Consider the following 19932-nt stretch of genomic DNA (forward strand, 5'->3'; position numbering starts at 1 on the left):
AAAAAAAAAATTTAAAATTTTTTTAAAAAAAAAAAAAAAAAAGACAAAAAAAAAAACAACAAAAAAACTTTAAAGGGACATTTCAAAAGGAAAAAATAAAAATAAAAACTGAAATTCAAATTCTGAAAATAGCTTGCCTTTTTTATTAATCATGTCATCTAACACCAATTAAAAAAACAAATATGTGAATATGATATAAAAATACGATCCCAGGATGAACACTTTGTTGCAGGCACAATTCTCTCACAGAGTATATGTTTGGAGGGCCAGTGGGGGAAGGAGTTTATTTTTGTTTTTGCTTCTCTTAAAAAAATCCACAGCAGTGCAAATAGGGTCAGGAGGGGAGCAGGGCAAGGATTCTTTAGCAGCAAAATGTCCAAGGTTCTCTAATCACAATCAAATCAACGGATATCGGGTTTAGGGGGGAAAATAAGGACGAAGGGGATGCTGTCCAGACCCATCTGCCATCAATCACTCAGAGACTTCCGTCGCAAAAGCCCCAAATGGTGACGTAAGAAGGACGAGTTTTATTACACAAGCAATCGTAAAGTGTGTCCCTCAAGCTTTTGACCATGTGTGTCACTTAAATATATGTACAGGACTCGGGCTCCTCTCCTCCTCCGTGACCTTGCAGATCTCCACCGTCTGGTCGCTCTGGGTGGGCTCTCGGGGTCTCCTGCCGCGCTGGGCCTCCAACATCTGAACAGCATATCCGCCACCGACGCTGCTTCTGCCTGGCTGGCCTTGGCCTCGAGCAGAGCGTGGGCACGGGGGACGGTTTAATGATCGCTGTTCTGTTTCTCTCTCATCCAGGCGTGGATCTGTTCTTTCAGTTCTGGCACTGGGAAAAGAAAAGGACAGGATTAATGCCCCAGGCGGGAGGGCTCCTCCCGGGAGCTGCTGCGTGCAGGTCTGTGTACGCGAAAGACCGGGCCCTTTGCTCCCTCACTGACACGAAGCCTGGGGAAGGCCCAGGCTCCGGCGGCGGAAAAAAGGGCAAAGGATGTTTTGTGTCTTTTCCATCGAGCGTCAGACGCCGTGTGGCTTCTGGATTTGACAGATCTCCCCTTCTGATTAATCTCGGACACACGACTCGGGCGCCACAGCTGGGCCCGGCGGCCTCGGGCACTGTGACTCTCGCCGCGCCCTCCTCTACCTGGTTCCAGCATGCTCTCTGTCAGCATCTGTCGGTTGAACGGGTCTGTAGGGGAGTTGAGCAGGTGCCGCAGGATGATGGAGCGGTCCATGATGGTGCCGGAGGGCAGCCGCACCGGGTCGGTCATCAGGGTGTCCATCAGAGGGTCTACGGAGACAGAGCCAAGAGCAAACTCTACTCACAGAGCCGAAAACTGAAAATGAAAGCCAAACAAAGCCTGTCCTGCTTCGCATGGTCCTACTAGGCCCCCAAGTTTAGCTGGAAGTCAGCGTAAGACAGAGGCACACCCGGCGCCCCTGGTGGAGGGGAGAGCACTCTCGTCAGCTACGGCTGGGGGGCAAGAACAAGGGAGGAGGACCAGGGCCATACAGGAAGCTCCCGCAGCTGGGGATCTGCAGGAAATCCCCTCCTGCCAAGGCAAGGCTGATCCTGGAATCTTCCCGGCGGTTTCCTAGTTTGAAATCAAGACAAGGACTTTCTTTTCGCTTCTAATTGATAACAGAAACTAAAAGTAGGCAAATGTAATTTCAGAGAGCGTGCCTCAAGGAGCAACTCTAGCGCACCATAAAAAAATGAAAAGCACAGAATGCGGTCTGTTTGTGTTACGCGTTTCGGGGTAACTCCAATCAAAGAATTCGGCAGGGAAAGAGCGGTCCGCTTGCCTCTGAACTCGTCTGGGGCGTCGCTGTAGTCGATTTCTGCGCGTGCGTTCTTGGCTACTATCTCCTCCACCTTCTCAGCTAGGAGTTTAAACTTCTCGATCGCTATCGTGGATTTGATCCCTGCCTTCCGCATCTTCGAGATCACTTCCTCAAACAGCTCTTTGCTGTAGGATCTCTGCAAGTGAGGAAAGACGACGGGAGACAAATACATTTTAAGCGGAAAAACACAAGCTGCAGAAAACGCCTAAAGTACGACCCATGTAGGAGCTTCTGGGGGGCTCAGTCGATGAAGCATCCGACTTCAGCTCAGGCCATGGATCTCACGGCTCACGGGTTCAAGCCCCGTGTCAGGCTCTGGGCTGTCGGCTCAGAGCCTGCTTCGGATCCTCTGACCCCCTCCCCTCTGGGCCCCTCCCCGCCTCTGAAAACTAAACGTGAAAAAATAAAACAGCCCTGAAATGATAACACATGTATAAATACTCTCACATGGCTATGAACGCAGGAAGACTGGAATATACGTATCAAACTGTACAAGGTCATTACCTCTGAGGAGGGCTTCAGGAGTGAGGCAAATGAGGGGAATTTTTAAATAGTGGAATTATTTTACAGTAAACATTCATTTCTTTTAAAATGTAAATGTTAAAAAGAAATTGAAAATCGAGTCTGTTTGAGGCCTCGCAAGGCACTGGGCCCTGGCAGCAAATGGCAGCTCTTTCCGCCAAAGGCAGACATGGTGAGAACAGCCCGACCCGGTACCCAGTCGACAGGAGCTTTCTCCCGTTCGAGGTCAATCTCTCGGCTCAACGCTGAAGTGTCGGGTGCTCTGCTGACAGGAGCACGGGGGACGGTCTAGAGGACAAGTGCCCACCACAGCTGCAGTCGGACTCGAACTCTGGCTCCACCGTCTCCTCGAGCGCTGGGTGGTCTTAGGCACACCCCTCTGAGCCCCAGTTTCCTTGGGTGTAAAATGGGCGTGGTGACACCCACCTCACAGGTACCTAATTCATAGAAATCATTGCCATTTCAAAATATCACAGTATATCCCAATTTGCATTTCTGGCAAAAACACTGGCCACTTGTCAGTTCACTGACAGTGATCCAGACGGAGGAGGGGACCGATCGAGACTCCAAGGACGGCATCGTAAGCCGCTGAGCGGTCCTTCCCATCCAAGGACTCAGACGAATCTCTGCAGGATGAATTCGTCTCAGGGTCTGCATTCTCTTAGAGTGTGGGACTGAAATTCCTCCATCCTTCTTCTTTCCTTTGTAAACCTCAGTCTCTAAGAAAGTGCACGTGTTCATTTCCTGTCTTCACAGGCACCCATGCCCCCTGTTACTTTCAAGCACCTGAGGGGGAGACAGAGGGAAGGGCAAACGCTGGCCTCGACCTAGCGGAAATCCTGAAAGCCATCTTGCACAATCCTGAAAAGTTCGGAGAGCCTCCGGTATAGTTTTCTGAAACTAAATTACTGTACTGATCCAGCAGTTACCTTATCTGACATCGACTTATCGTGAACCGGAAGCCACTCTCCGTCTCTTTGGGAAGGGGCGCAGAGGAGAAGTGGCCAAAAGGTCACAGAATAAGAGGTTGGAAGGGCAAAATGAAAATGTTTTGCACAGGGGCTTGTTGCTGGTTGGGCACTGCTGCATCAGAGGCGGTTTCACCTTGAACTTCTCTTTGTAACAAGGAGCCACCTGGCCACCCTCGTGAAACATCACCCGTTCTGTTTCTTAAAAGATGACGACTTTTTAACAACTTATCCTTGCTTATAAGTCAACTTCTAAGGGCAGCGTGGTGAGCATTATTAGAAATCAAAGGGAGCCCGCACCGAGGGGACGTGGCATTCAGCCTCTAGGAGCAACGTTGTCAATGCCTGGAGCAAACGCCCGTTACTAAGCCATCGCTTCGAGTCCGATGTGGGTTGGGTGAGAGATGAAGTAAAGATGCTGCTCTTGACCTCAAAGATGTTCCAGAGTCGTTCTAAACTCAGATGTGATGACCTCAAGGATGTTCCAGAGTCATTCTAAACTCAGATGTGAAAATATTTACAAATCGTGTATCTGATAAGGGTCTTGTATCGAGAATATATATAAAAAAAAAAGCTCTTACTATTCAACAACAGAAACGTAATCCATTTAAAAAAAATGGAGAAGGACTTGGACAGACATTTCTCCAAAGAAGGTATACAAATGGCCAAGAAGCACATGGAAAGATGTTCAACGCTATTCGTCATTATGAAAATGTAAACCAGAACCACAGCGAAGTACCATTTCACTCCCACTAGAGTAACTATTTAAAAAAAAAAAAAAAAAAACCACGAAAAAATAACAAGCGTTGGTGAGAATGAAGAAATCGAAATTAGAACAGTTGTACGTGATCCGTTCGTACACCGTAGAACACAATGCGGCGTTTCCTCAAGAAGTTAAATGTAGTATCGCCATATGACTCAGCAATTCTGCTGCTAAGTATATACGCAAAAGAATTACAGACAGGTATTCTAGTGTTTCATCACAAACACTCCGAGCAGCCACATTTATAATAGCCAAAAGTTGGAAACAACTCAAATGTCCACCAATGGATGAATGGAGAAACAAATCGTGGAGTATTCACATAATGAGATCTCACTGGGCCACAAAAAGGAATGAGCCAGTAGGCCATGTACATGAATGAACCTCAAAAACATTATGCTAAATGAAAGAGGCCAGACACAAAAGGTAGTGTATTATCTTATTCCATTTACGTGAAATATCCAGAATAGGCAAACAGGTAAATCCAAAATTATGTAAAATGAAGACAGAAAGCAGATTAATGGCTGTCGAGGGCTGGGGCAAAGGGGCGGGGATGGACAGCGACTGCGTAATGAATGTGGCATTTCTTTTTGACGGTGCTGTTTGGATAAAATGTCGGAACTAGAAAGAGGTGATGGCTTCATAACACTGTGAATGTACTAAATGCTACTGAACTGCACACTTTAAAATGGTTAATCTTGGGGCACCGGGTGGCTCAGCTGGTTGAGGGTCTGACTCTTGATTTCGGCTCTGGTCACGATCTCACGGTTCATAGAGATCAAGCCGCACGTCGGGCTCTGTGCTGACGGTGCAGAGCCTTCTTGGGATTCTCCCTCTCCTCTCTTTGCCTCTCCCCTGCTTGAGCTCTCTCTCTCAAAATAAATACATAAACATTAAAAAATAATAAAATGGTTAGCCTTATGTTATGTGAATTTCCCCTCAATTAAAAAAAAAAGGAAAGACTGGATGGGAGAAGTGTGACTTCAGATAGGCTCTTTATCTTTTTTTTTTTTTTTTTTTAGTGGTTATTTAGTTTTAGAGAGAAAAAGAGAAAGAAAGAGAGAGAGAGAAAGCGGGGGAGAGGCAGAGAGAGCAGGAGAGAGAGAATCCCAAGCAGGCTCTGCGCTGACAGGGACCAATCTCACAAACCCTAAAATCATGACCTGAGTTGAAGTCAAGAGTCCGACGCTTAACTGATTGAACCACCCAGGCGCCCTGGACACGCGTGCTTAGCCCATTCTTGGTTGGCGGGGAGAGAAGCTCTTCTTCCTCGCATGGCTGCCCTTTTCTTCATCCTTTGTCTTCCCGCACACAACAGACCAAACCAAGGCCGCTGCTCCCGAAGGAGAAAATCGTAATTCTTGCTCCTCTGGAGCTTTGCAGACTTCCACCCTTTCTTCCCCAGTCCTCAAACCCTCTTCCAAATGATCCTCAGGACTCTAATCAGCTTACAACCAATGTAAGAGGAAAATACCCAGCAATCAGAACAAATACCACACCGTAAAAGGAAGCCAAGAAATCCACTTAAAACACTATTCTCTACATTGGGACACTGGCACTCGTGTGCGTTTGCTTCCTGAGTCTGGAAGAACAGGGCTGTTTACACACTCAAGAGAACCCATGCACCACTGGGCAGAAACTGCCATCTGTGACGCAAGCCAGGTGCCACCACAGGCCACCACGACAATCCACAGGCCTTACCGGGTATTGTCCCCCACTTGGTTTTCACTGTCTCGCCGTGTTTATTCACGCTGCAAAGTTTGTGATGTTAACCACTTGTGATGTGGCAGCCACAGCGAGACCACACTTAATGACTCTCCCGAGTCACTTACAGTAAAAGCTCGAGAGTCTCTGGGGACTTTTCGCACCCTGACCTCTGGCGAGGCTAGAGAAGCCCAGCCGCAGCTGGCCTGCTCCCCAAGCAGACACCCCACTCTGGATGGGGGTACTTCCCCATTTCCCCTCTCTCCCTCCAGACTACCACTTCCCTTCCATAGTTCTAGAAATGTGCGGTATCACAGGCTGTAGGCTAGAAACACATCTTAGCCCCCCCCCCCCCAATAACGGCAAACTCTTAAGCCCCTCTGATACACTACTTTCTATGGAAAAACTGCTTCAGACGTGTTTTTTTTCCTTTGCAGGCACTTTGTCAAGACCAACTCTCTTGCTTACGTCCCAAAGTACCCACATACGTGAATTATATCTCAATAGAGCTGTTATTAAACAAACAAACAAACAATCAGTACCTAGGGGTGCCTGGGTGGCTCGGTTGGTTAAGCGTACGACTCGATTTCAGCTCAGGTTGTGGGATCGGGCCCTGTGCTGGGCTCTGCACTGACAGTGTGGGGCCTGCTTGGGATTCTCTCTCTCCCTCTCCCCTGCACATGGGCACACATGCTCTCTCTCAAAATAAACATTAAAAAGAATAATACCCACTATTTCCTTATTTTTCTATGATTCCTTTGGATGAGATATGGGCAAAGAACCTTCTAGAATCCCTACTGCTGGTTAACCTGAAACGTGAGTAATATTTGGAGAGAGTGTGTGAACGAAGATGGAGACACAGGTGAGTGTGGAATTTTGGGGCATTTTAAGCAGAAAGCTGAGGGGCTGGGAATATAGGCTCAGGGCCAGACTGACTGGGTCTGAATCCTGCCTCTATCCCACGGCACGGGCGCCACCGGGAGCAAGCCACTTCAACTCTCTGTGCCTCAGTTTCCTCATGTAAAAATGAGGAATCTAATAGAACCTACACCACAGGATTTTGTGAGGACCACATCAACAAAAATACGCCAAGTGGTTAAAACTTGGTATTCGGTTGATTAACAATCAGCTCTTATGACGCTGGTATGACGTGGGCCAGAAGAACATGGAGGGAGAGAAGTCAGAAGGGGGTGGGGCTAGACTACATCGGCAGCCGCGGAAATGCCAAGCGCCAAACGGCGTCCTCACAGGGGACACGAGGAATAAAGGAGAGAGAAGACCATGAAGATCACCCCACGAGGTCTGGAACCTGGAATCACAACGGCGGCAGTACTAAAGCGAAGGCCTGGGAAGCAGGCTTGGAGCCCTGGGAAAGCCGGGCCTCTGTGGGAAGGTGATGGGCCTGCTGCTCGTAGCAGGACGGGCTAAGAACTCCACTGGAGACGTATCTGGGAGCCACGTCAGCTCTTTTTCTTTTACACCCAATGAAAAAGAGCTGATCCATCTTCGTTTACGTCAGACAAGCTCCCCTGGCCGCGGTGGTGATTATTTCCATTTGCCAACTAAAAACTTCCCAAACCACAATTTAAAAATCGCCTTTCTGGGGCGCCTGGGTGGCTCAGTCGGTGAAGGGTCCGACTTCAGCTCAGGTCACGATCTCACGGTCCGTGAGTTCGAGCCCCGCGTCGGGCTCTGGGCTGACGGCTCAGAGCCTGGAGCCTGCTTCCGATTCTGTGTCTCCCTCTCTCTCTGCCCCTCCCCCGTTCATGCTCTGTCTCTCTCTGTCTCAAAAATAAATAAACGTTAAAAAAAAAAAATTAAAAATAAATAAATAAATAAATAAAAATCGCCTTTCTGATTTCAAGTGGGGAAAATCCAGGGACAGGTGGGTACGTCACTGCACAGGGTCTGCCCGGAAGTCCACAGAGACGCCACCTCTGGTCGCCCAGCTCAGCAGCCTGAACCCCGGCCTCCCCCGAAATGGCCTGCCCCCCCCGGGCACCGACCTGGTCGTCAGCAATGGCTTTGGCGAACCGGGCACAGTCCAGCTGCAGGTAAATATCTGTCAGTTGGTCCAACAGCTTCTTTGGTTCAAAGCCGTATTTCTCAGGGTTTTCTACTTTCAGGTCCCGGCACTTGGGGCCACAGAGTTGCTGAAGATTAAAGTTGAGCATTGCAGCCAGTCGGGGTCCCAGCTCCTAGGAAATCACAGGGTAATAGGACAATTCAAGCTGTTGAGACAAGCGAGAAGGACCAAAACTCCCATCTCAGCGGAGGAACAGGAATGGGCCGGATTAATCTGCAGAGAATCCCTTATATGTGCCGTGGATCGTAAGCTGAAGAAGAACGTTCCGCTCAAAATTGTCTTTACTCTCCATCTCTAACCCGATAATTCTAACACTTAATAACGTTGCAGGTTGATGGAATATCTACAAATATCAACGGAAGGGCGACCTTTGCTTTAAATTCATGCTTTCGGTGACAAAAAACAAGGATTACTCCAAATTCATTGAGAAGTAGGTAAGAGGGAAAATCACTCAGAATCCCATCATCATAACGTAAGTCAAAGAAATTTTTGGTATGTTCATTTAGCCGCCATTGTATGTGCATTCGTTTTCTTTCAAGATTTTACTTTTAAGTAACCGCTACACTCAACATGGGGCTCGAACTCATGACCCCAAGATCAAGAGTCGCATGCTCCATTGACTGAGCCAGCCAGGCGCCCTAATGCATTATTTTTCTAAATTTCAAAAGCGTCTGACAGTTCTGACAGGGTGCACCGTTCTTATTATCAGAGGCCAAGAGAGGAGAAATGCAGAAGAAGCAGAAGATAAAGTTTATGTCTTAAATCATCTTAAATGTGGCAGGTGAGAGACAAAGCACACTTAAATGAAACAAGTAGCCAATATAAACAATATGCAAGAACCCACCCGATGTCCCAGTACTTAGTACAGTAGGGCACGTGTGCTTCAAGCAAACCTGCAGGAGGAATCCTGCCTCAGGTTAGACAGTATCAGGCCATAAAAAAAAAAAAAAAAAAAGAAAAAAAAAAGTCACAGAACAAGGTTTTCATTACATTTAATGATTGCACTTATACACATCCAACTGAAATTTGGCTTTTCGAGAACCTCCTTTGCGCAGTGAAGCGCTCCTGTATTTGACTGTTAGGAAACTGTGAAATACAGGAGTGATAAGGACAGGATATAGTTGGCAGGGTCTTATTTTTCCCCAAGTGGGAGAGGTCTGAGCTAGCCAGTGAAGAAGGCGAAACTGTGTGGCAAAGGAAAAGGATGCATCGAAGCAGGCACAGGCAAAGAGTGCGTGTGGAAGGCTACGGCCAAGGCACGCGGATAGCTCAGGTCAAGGAACGGCCTTGAGGGGCGCCCGGGTGGCTCAGCCGGTTGAGCGTCCGGCTCTTGATTTCGGGCTCAGGTCATGATCTCGCAGTTAGTGAGTTCGAGCCCCGTGCTGGGCTCTGTGCTGACACTGCGGACCCTGTTTGGGATTCTTTCTCTCTCCCTCTCTCTCTGCTCCTCCTCCACTTGAGCTCTCACTCACGCTCGCTCTCTCTCAAAATAAATGAACAAAATTTTTTTTAAAAGTAGGCCTTGAAAAAAATTAATTTTAGTTGACGTGAAAACATTAGACTTTGCTTTCAATAAATTCCTTTAAAAATGAAGAACTCAGAACCAAAAATAGGCTCTATGACAATTTAGTCTCAAATAACTTATCACAGTTCCCTAACAATCAAAGACTTGCTGATTTGGGGTCACTGAACTAAAATAAAACGTAGTTTAGTGCCGGGATTGGCAAACTGCTACCTGCGGGCCAAATCTGACCTGATGCTGGTTTTCATAAAGTTTTACCGAAACACAGCCACGCTTACTGGTTTCTATATTGTCTGTGGCCGCTTACGTGCTGCAACAGCACAGCTGAGTAGCTGGGACAGACCGTACGGCCCACGATGCCTAATAATTTACTCTGGCCTCCGTAGAAAAAGTTGAAAGGATTTCCATTTGCCAACCCCAGGGAAGCAAGGGTCTGAAATATCTTGTTTAAATTAGTCGTGGTGTCCGCGTGCTTTCAATAGTGAGCTCAGTTTTGTTTCACGTTCCACGGCTCTTTTATAAATAGATGTGAAATGGAAAATGGGAAGGGGTGGGGGAGACTCCTTGCTGAGATGCACACAGGCCAGGGTGTGGCGATACTGTTGAACGAAGCGGTGAAAGTGGAAATTGGAGGAAACGAGTAACCAAGTTACATTCCATTGTCAGCCTGTCCATATTGCCAGGTAATTAACCACCGGCTCCCGGCCCCTTCTTGGCCTTCCTCACGACCCTTATCCCGGCCACACCACAAAGCTTCTGTGCCGTGCGGCAGCTCCAACACCAAGCAGCGATCTTCGGTCATGTGGCTCAGTTTCCATTTCAAAAACAGGACTCCGATCTTATTAATAATATCAAGGCCAAATGTTTTGACTACCTTTGATCTGTCATAAACCGTAATTATGGCTCTCGTTACCCTTTGGCTTCTTGAGTGTAGCAAAGCTACAGCTAGGAGAACCGAAGATCTTACCCAGTATCAGTGATTTCCACTTGATAGACTCTAATTTCCAACTGACGTGACTTTCTATGTCTCCTATAGATACAACACAGGAATCGATAATGATAAAAATATGTCACAGCCTCAACATTAGTGATCCCGTGTGCTCTGTAAGCAGAAAGCGAATTGAGTTATCTTGGAAAAGACTGTTTGTAGCCTTCCGTCTATCCCCAGAGTGCTTTATCCCCTCGCATAACTGCGAACAAAACCAGTATCAAAATTTCACTTAGTGGCTGTGAGCTGCAACGTCCAGGATCTCCACAACGACCTTTAGTAACAGGTGCCGGAGCCTGTGGAATTCGACACGCAAAACAAACACCCCGAAGTTTCCACTCACCGGTCTGAGGAATGGCTTCTGGACCTGCTTGGTGAGGATATGGAACATGTCCACGGTTTCTGTTGCCAGGGCGAGATAGGAGCGTGAAACGCGTTCGTCCTGAGCAAGCTGGGACTGACGGGCTTGCTGCTGATCCTATAGGAAACACGGAGCAGACGCCAAGCCAAGGTCAGTATTGGCCGTGAGCTCACTGGCACGCCGAGCGTGATGGAAAATACAGTCCGCTCCTAATGGGACAAGGGCGCAGCAAAGCCAACATGCCGAGGGAATGGGAACAACCCACGGCAGAGAATTTTCCAGATAAGGTACAGTTCATTCCTTTCAGCATCAGAACTCTCTAGGCCTCTGAGTACGGTGACCATGGCCCATTATTTCACTTCCACGCGACTGGGTTTCCTCAATGATAAAAGAAGTCACGTTCATGTTCTGTGCGGGATGAAATAACTGATTCTTTCATCACACCCGATACACGTGGGTGCTAACGAAGGAGAGCTCGTTCCCCTTAATACCAACTGGCAGCCATCATTATTGTGAGAACATGGACGTGTTCTGCTCCGACACCGCGGCCAATAGGTTTTGCCCCTACATGGAGCGCCTACAGATCGCTAAAAGGTTCTGAGTTTCGTCAGGCTGTCAGCCCCGACAACGGTCGGCATCCTTGCCTCCGGCACCGTCCTTGTCCTTCAACTCTGCCATGGGCTGGGAACCAAGATGAGAAGGTCTCTGAGTCATGGGGAAAGCAAGTGGGGCCCTGAAGGCTCTGGGATGGAGAAAAGCCACAGAAACATCAGGGAAGACCGAAATCCTTACATCACGGCTCAGAGGCTGATTTACTTTACGTGGAGGGGGAGGGGCAAGAGCCAGGACAGCTGAAGTCCCCCAACGAGTGCCCCTAGGGTAAGTTCTGCAACGATGTTGGGTGGCCTGCCCGCTGCCCCTCGGTCAAGACTGCGCCTACGCAACATGCTGGAGCAGGAAGACACGAGAACAGTGGAGTGAGAACGAGTGCAATGCGCGTCTGTGTGTCGCATGCACTCGTCCGGACCTGGTGTCCGGGCCCTCCTCCAGGCCAGGCCCACCTTTCGGCTCTGGTGATAAGACTATAGAACGTGACCAAGAGGCCCGCAAGCCTCACGGAGCCCAGACTGCAGGGCAGGGAAGAGATAAGCAGTATGCAAACATGCTCCCAGATACAAGGTAAGTCTGAGAGTGATGGAGACAAATAGAGCAGAATGAGAAGGAAAGCGGTCAGGGATGGCCTCTGAGAAGGTGACATTTAAGTGGGTATCTGAAGGAAGCGAGCCAGCAGAAATCTGGGGCAAGAAGGCCCGTGTGGTTGGGGGAGGGGGAGGGAAGAGGAAAAGGGTGGGGCCAGGGGCCCACTCTAATTCGGGTCTGGACTCTGAGTGAGAAGGGAAACCGGGAAGAGTTCTGAGTCAAGCGGCGATAACGAGCAAACAGGTTTAACAGCATCCCTCTGGTATGGACACGATAAAGGTGGCGAGAGACCGGTGAGAGGGACGACAGCAAGCCGGGAGAGAGACGGTCTAGAGGTAGGGGAAAGAGAGGAGGTCAGACATGGGTATAGCTCAAGATAGAGCCTTGGACTCCTGGGTGGCTCAGTCGGTTGAGCGTCTAACTCTTGATTTCAACTCAGGTCATGATCCCAGGGTCATGGGATCAAACCCCATGTTGGGCACTGCACTGAGCAGTGGCGCCTGCTTAAGAGTCTCTCTCTCTTTCTCTACCTCTGACCCGCCCCCCTGCTTGTGCGCTCTCTCTCTCTCTCAAATTAATTAAAAAAAAAAAAAAAAAAAAAAAAAAAAAAAAAAAAGATACAGCCTTGAGGCACTTGCTGAAGAGAGAAGAATCAAGGAGGACTCCAAAGTGTTGGGTCAGAGCAATCAACAGAATGTAGTTGTCCCTTGCGCCTGGGTGGCTCAGTTGGTTAAGCATCCAACTTTGGCTCAGGTCATGATCTTGCAGTTTGTGAGTTCGAGCCCCGCGTCGGGCTCTGTGCTGACAGCTCAGAGCCTGGAGCCTGCTTCACATTCTGTGTCTCCCTCTCTCTCTGCCCGGGCCCCCCACCTCTCCACTCACACTCTGTATCTCTCTCTCTCAAAAATAAAGATTAAAAAAAAGTTAAAAAAAGAAAAAAAGAATGTAGCTGTCCCTCAATGAGGTTGGGCAGACCTGGAGAGGAGATGTGGCCCCCCCTCGTCAAGGGATACTATGAGACCACCGGGCAGAGGAGCAAGTCAACAGCTAGTGAAGCAGGTCTGGCGTCAGGAGAGATAGGAACTGAGAAGACGTGTTCCAGAATCTTTAGAATAACGACCATCAAAGCCGCTGGGAATAGATGATATCACCCAGCAGTGATTTCCAACTGGGGGATCAGGCCACGTGCGGGAGTGTTTCTGGCTGCCTGATAACTCAGGGTAAGAGGGTACCTCACTGGCATTAAATGGGCGCGAGCCAGAGATGCCAAATGTCCCACGACGTATGGTGCGGTCTTCCATAATAAAGAATTATTACCACACCGAAATTCCACCGAGCACCTGAGAAACACCAGCCTCGGCAGCGAGAGTGGAGAGAGGAGGGGAGGAGCCTGAGGGCTGAGCAGCGGAGTCCCCCAGCATCCGGAGGATGGCAAGATGGGAGCAGCAGGCAGGGAGGTGGGTGGCAGGAAGGGACTTCAAAATCAAACAGACGTATTTCTGAAATAGCACTTGACTGGAACTATTTATGCCGCTTTCTCATCCACGGACACGGCAAAATCAATAGGAACTGTTGAGTTATCTCCTAAGCAAACGCTATTGAGCACCGACCGTGAATGAGACCATGTGCCACAGACCCGTATCCCAACACCTACGACAGAAGCTGGTCTAAGACAAGCATCACGAGCGACACCGAGTGGGCGCTACAGAAGTATAGAGCAAGGGGAGGGTTTGGGGCGGCTCTGGCTGGGGTAGTCCAACCATGAGGGAATACCTGCACAAGGCCTTGTGTAAAGAATGGGTAGGATTTTCACACATAAGAACGGCAAGCAGAGAATTCTGGACAGAAAGAATGACTTGAGGCAAATGACACAAGGAGAGCTACACATCCTGAGCACCAGTGCTGAGCTGGGTTCGCGACATCCACCATCGCTCCTCCTAGTTTTTCCTCAAAGCAGAGATCATCTCTGCTTCAGGGACAAGGAAACAGATTCAGGAACTCCGAATGCGTGGTGGCATCAGTCCTCAAACCTAGGTGCCCTCGGCTCCAAAGCTGCACCTCTTTCGGCTAGGCCTCATCTGTTTGCCCAGGATGTTCTGCAAGGGCCCGGGGACCGGTCCAGATTGGAGCCAACAGACTGGAATGGGAGAAAAGCTTGGAAGGACTTCCGAGAGCTACTGTGGGGAGGCGTGAAACATCAGGTCTGGGCCGACTCCCGCCCCGGGGAGATGGGGAGGCGCAGGAGGGAAGCTTTGGAGGCACCACAGGAGAAACAGTTTAAAGCGTGTTTAGAAACGAATGCGAGGGTAGACGGTAGGTGAGACTCCGGCGGATGCCAGGGCAGTGCCGAGGAAAAAGAAGACAACCACCACGTTATCTCAAGAATACAAAGAAAGGGGGTCCAGCAGTGTGGCGGCCTGGACTCGGGCATCCAGCATTCACAGGCCCTGCAAAGCCCCCGGAAGGCTTCGGTCTGTAGCGTAAGCCCGCTGGCTAAGCTACAGCAAGTCGTAAAATTCTCACCACAGCTGCAGGAACACTTGAAATAAAAACATTTCCTAAGTGTGCCTTCATATGTGCTTATGTATCTTAAGATACTTTTTGACTGTGCGGCATTAAGCTCGACAGTATTTTCGCGCTGAGAATGCTACTGCAAGTAAAGAAACAACAGTCCTCCCTCCTCTCCCAGGAGAACTCCTTTGGGGAAGCAGTTCTGATTCTGAGCCCGGGAACAGAAGGAACCAAGATACCAAGTCCCCAGTAGTTGTCAAGAGCGAAGTAACTGATCGGGGAACCGTCTAAATGGCTGCAGCAAGTGTCAGAAAAGCGTGCCAGTGTGCTGTCACGTCACCATGTCACCATGTCGTGGAACCTGGCAAAACGACCTCTCTTCCATTAATAACCAAATATAAAACCAACATCAACCAGAAGGAAAAAATAACCCACCAGAATCCTGCATGATTCACATAGCTGTCTAAAGGAGATGCTGTGAGCAAATCAAATGCTTGTCTGGCACAGAATTCTAGAGATTTATTTCCTACTTTCATAAACTGACATCAACACCACAGACAATAAAAGCTCTTCTCCAAAAAAGCCCTTTAAAACTAAGAAGGCAGGAGAACGCACGTTGAAAGACTTCTCGAGGCGCTTCTTAGCTTTAGATGGAGTGTTTAAGCTCACTCCTCCCCTGAACCCGGGTCAACTTCACGGAAGCCCACAGGTGGGAGGTGACAAGCAATGACAAGTAGGTCACATCTAAGTCAGCAGGGCCCACGGACGCGGCCCCGGGCAGAGCCCTGCCCAGGGGCCGAGGCGGTTTTCCGGCTCCGCCGTCCGAGCGCCGTGTCCTCACCCGGGGCAGCTGGTCCCACTGGTCTTTGTTCTTCATTTCTTCTTGCACTTCATGGATCCGCTTCAGAGACTCCAGACTTTCGTCGAGCAAAAACGTCGTGTCATTTATCAGCATGTTTATGTAGCGCACAAACTGCTTCCCCGAACTGGAAAGGCAATTACATTGCACACGGTCAGACCTCTTGCCGAAGCAAAGTGCCGCAGCAGATCCCGAGGAAAATGGGCCTCTGCCCTAAATGCCAACCATCTGGCCCTGTAAGACTGCCTCCCGGGCCAGCACTCAAGCACTGTGGAGGTCAAAGACCACGGAGTCTCTCCCTGGATCTTGCTATTCCTTTTAATTAACTGTGATGAGCTCATTTCAGTGGTGCGCCGGAGGCACCTTGCACGGTTGATGAGAGCCAATTACTAGTATTTCAGAATTTTGTGAGCAGACTCCCTTGGCAGCTTAAATTTAGCCACGGTGGAAGTATTTACACCCGAGAAAACCAGCAAAGGCTGAATTTTCTCCACCTCTTCAGAGAGCAGGTTTACTAACACATCCCTGGCTCATTCTCTCAATGATCTGAAGTCGAGAAGACACTCTTCCAGACTAGAAAATATGCTTAAACTCACCAAGATACAAAGAAAGTAAAAATAATTACCCACGTATGCGGGACAAGAGAATTACTCATACAGTTATTCCTCATTATAAAGAAAGACACGCTGAAGAAAAGTCGGCAGCTGTAACACTGATAAAGGAGGCTATTAATTCACTTTCTAGACCTTGAAGTTTCCAATCTGTAAAACTGTCCTGCATATCCCGTTATAACGGAGGGCTCGCTCGTGCATGGAGATTTGAGTGCACCGTTAGGCTTCATAACTGCAAGATTAGTAGAGAAAAAGAGTAGCCACACACCCTTCGGGATCTATCACTGCGTAATCAGGAGGCAGGAAGCCTGGATTTCAGGAACAAGGCAAGTTCAGGAAGACCACTCCCAACTCAGCACCATGCAAATCAAGCCGTGGGCCTGTCTGGTCTAAACTTGTGCCAGGGTTTGCTGGAACATAATTCTGACCAGAAGAGCAGCTTACGAAAAGAATTAGCTTAAAGAGTTCACTCTGCAGAAAGTTACCTAGCAAACGGCTAACAAATATTATCGACTAGTGACTTAGTTAACAAGCGACAACTGGATTTAATCAAAGCTCTAATATGGTTTGCAAAAGATCCAAGTAGATGGGATAAAATTTCTTAAGAATAATTTGAAAGTTCAACATTTTCATCTATTTTCTTTCTCAAGCACCTTTCTGTTTAAAGTAATTTAGACGAGGGGTGCCAGGGTGGCTCAGTCAGTTGAGTGTCTGACTTTGGTTCAGGTCACAACCTCACAGTTTGTGAGTTTGAACTCTGTGCTGACAGCTCAGAGCCTGGAGCCTGCTTCAGATTCTGTGTCTCCCTCTCTCTCTCTCTCTGCCCTTCCCCTGCTCACACTCTGTCTCTCCCTCTAAAAAATAAACATTAAGAAAAAATTTTTTTAAGTAATTTAAACAAAATTACTAAAGTCCGGGTTAAAGTAGTCACTAAAATTCCAGGTAGGTAATGAAAGGTCCTTAGTCAAGGTTTAGGGCCTTGTTACAAAGAATGACATTGGAAATAATAACCCCAACCTGACCGCTTCCAAATCTAAAGTCTTCCTAACATTTCTCATCTAAAGCGTGACATCAGATTCCAGAACATTCGAAGATCTGGTTCCAGTCATTCTGACAACTTCGCCTCACACCGTAATCACAGAAACAGCAAAAGACACTTAACACATCATCTCCGAATATTTATAAATTCTTTCTTTTTAATGTATACATACCATCCCCGAAGTATGTCAACAAATCTAAAGTTCAGCAAAGTCTGGCCAGCACAGACATTTCAATAACCCTGCTCTCATGTACCAGAACCACCTAGAAAACTTAAAGGAGGCTGAGATCAAGCAAACAGTCAATAAGAACCAGCTATGAAAGCTTTTGAGCAGCCACCCTACCTGTGGTTTGCAAGAGAGCAAGCTGTGACTTGCTCTGGGAGTATCAGGGGCCAGATACTCACTTGAATTCCTCCATGAAGGTGCCATGGTGAGCTATGTTTTGCCAAAGGCTCTTGAAAATGGTGCTAATGTGATAGCGAATGGTAAACTTGTCGTAGAACTCGCTGGTGGCTCCGGTATGCTCCACATCTAAAGAAGAAAGACAAAGGCATTGAAGGATGGATACAGTCTTACCTTTCAAAAAGCAGTCAGTTACTGTGGCCACGATGTGAATACGAATCTGTACGTGCACCTGTATCTCGTATGTAAGGGCAAGACAGAGATTGTATGAGGTGGTTCTAAAGACACAAGCTTCGCAGAGAAGTTCTGGCAGTGACACGATACCAAAACGAATCGGGCTCGAAAATGCCACCAGCATAGCATCAACTCGCCAATGACCAGAAAAGAAATGGGTTAAGTTTTCTTAGGGGCCACACACCTATTAAATCTGACTGCAGGCCTACCTCATTTTATCATTTTTTTTTTTTTTTTTTAAAACAAATTGAAGGCTTGTAGCAACCCTGTGTCACACCAAGTCTATCGGCACCATTTGTCCGACAGCATTTGGTCACTTCCTGTCTTACGTTTGGTAATTCCTTCAATATCTCAAACTTTTTCATTATTATTATATTTGTTACGGTGACCTGTGATAGGTATTACGACTCACTGAAAGCTTAGATGATAGCATTTTTAGCAATAAAATATTTTTATTTTTTAAAATAAGATTTTTATTTTTTTAACATTTTTTTAAAATTATTTTTGAGAGACAGAGAGCGTGAGCGGGGGAGGGGCAGAGAGAGAGGGAGAGACAGAATCGGAAGCAGGCTCCAGACCCCGAGCTGTCAGCACAGAGCCCAATGTGGGGCCTGAACCCACAAACCGTGAGATCATGACTTGAGCTGAAGTCCAGATGCTTAACCGACCGAGCCACCCAGGCGTCCCATCAATTAAATATTTTTAAATTAAGATATATACACTGGCTTTTTAGACACAATGAAAATGTACACTTAACAGACTATAGTATAAACAACTTTCACATGCACTGGGAAACCAAAAAATTAATCTGCCTCTCTTTATTCTGAGATTTGCTTTATTGCAGTGGCCTGGATCCAAACCTGCAATATGTTTGTAATATGTTTGTATTATTTTAAATACTTTTGATAATTAACATTTTCAAACACATTACCAAAGTACACAAAAGCATAGTAAAACCTTATGTATTCATCGTTCATTTACCAACATCCATATATTGTTAAAATGGAACAAAGATCAAGCTTAGTTTTCCAAAGACAAATAGCTTAAGCATGAGATGTTCTTGAATTTATGACAAGTTTTAAAAAAAGGGAAAGCTGTCAGGTAAACACAATAAGGCTCACGAAAAAGTTAAAAACGGAAATTAGAATAAGATGCCATTTTTCTTAACCTATCAACTTGGCAGATACTATAAAAAAGACCATGTGAGCATGTGGGAGAAAGTTACTCTCTGACTGCTGGTGGGAATGAACAGCAATATGATCCCTTGAAGGCAATGTGACAACATTGTATCACAAGCTTGTGACAACACTGTATCACAAGCTATCGATAAGCCCATCTCTCTGACCCACCAACTCTATTCCAGAAAACATACGCTGGCATGTTCAAACATCTCCCAGGATACTCTTTAAAGTACTTTTTGTATTAGGGAAAAGATATAAATGCAAATGCCCAACAGAGAACATGAAAAAGTATTTGTGATATCATAGGTGAAAACCACAGGCTACCGGGGCGCCTGGGTGGCTCAGCTGGTTGAGCGTCCAACTTCAGCTCAGGTCATGATTTCAGTCTGTGGGTTCGAGCCTCAAGTCGGGCTCTGTGCTGATAGCTCAGAGTCTGGAGGCTGCTTCCAATTCTGAATCTCCCGCTCTCTCTCTCTGCCCCTCCCCCGCTCATGCTCTATCTCTGTCTCTCAAAAATGAATAAACATTAAACAAAATTACAAAAAAAAATAAAGGAAGAAAGAAAACCACAGGCTACCAAATGGGGCCAGTCATATTTAAAGCCTGTGCCGTGTGCACACACGCACACACACACACACACACACACACGCATGCACACATGCACACAATTTACATATATGTAAGTTGGCTGAAAAAATATAGAGCAAAACGTTAACGGAGATTCTGAATACAGAGATTATCAATAACTTTAATCTTCTTTTTGGCATTTTCTATATTTTGCAAAGAACATATTTTTGTGACAAGAATTTAAAAATGAAAGGCAAAAGGTAACACCTACCATACGAAAACCTAAAAGCACTTACACATCTTCACGAGGTCAAACTTTCTTTACAATGAACTAAGTGTCATTTTATTCACTGTATGAAAGTGTGAAATAAAGTGTGGAGAGCTGATTTCAACACAGTCTATTTGGGAAAGACACTGGGGGCTGATACAGAGCGTCTCGTATCCTTGAAGTCGCCCATCATACCCGCACCACATCCTGAGCGCTCCAGAAGCCCGGTAATGACTGTTAACTTATGATCAATATACACCTCTCCCAACATTTTATAAATTTCACTCCTAA

The 19932-nt window shown here is 47.2% G+C and overlaps 1 protein-coding gene across 3 annotated transcripts in view; it reads right to left on the minus strand.

The window, feature by feature from the left end:
- Nucleotides 1-638: 638 nt before the first annotated feature.
- Nucleotides 639-19932, minus strand: part of UBE4B (ubiquitination factor E4B) — a 120310-nt gene continuing 101016 nt past the window's right edge. For all 3 annotated transcript variants that reach the window (XM_049618150.1, XM_049618147.1, XM_049618148.1), the window contains 7 exons: nt 17394-17520; nt 15321-15465; nt 10751-10885; nt 7818-8009; nt 1819-1993; nt 1157-1303; nt 639-841 (listed from right to left, as the gene is read on the minus strand). In XM_049618150.1, coding sequence (XP_049474107.1) covers nt 780-841; nt 1157-1303; nt 1819-1993; nt 7818-8009; nt 10751-10885; nt 15321-15465; nt 17394-17520 — 983 coding nt within the window. In that variant the 3' untranslated portion in view covers nt 639-779. The remainder of the gene's footprint in view (nt 842-1156; nt 1304-1818; nt 1994-7817; nt 8010-10750; nt 10886-15320; nt 15466-17393; nt 17521-19932) is intronic.

Source organism: Panthera uncia (genome assembly GCF_023721935.1).
Source record: "Panthera uncia isolate 11264 chromosome C1 unlocalized genomic scaffold, Puncia_PCG_1.0 HiC_scaffold_4, whole genome shotgun sequence".
NCBI classification, from domain to species: domain Eukaryota; kingdom Metazoa; phylum Chordata; class Mammalia; order Carnivora; family Felidae; genus Panthera; species Panthera uncia.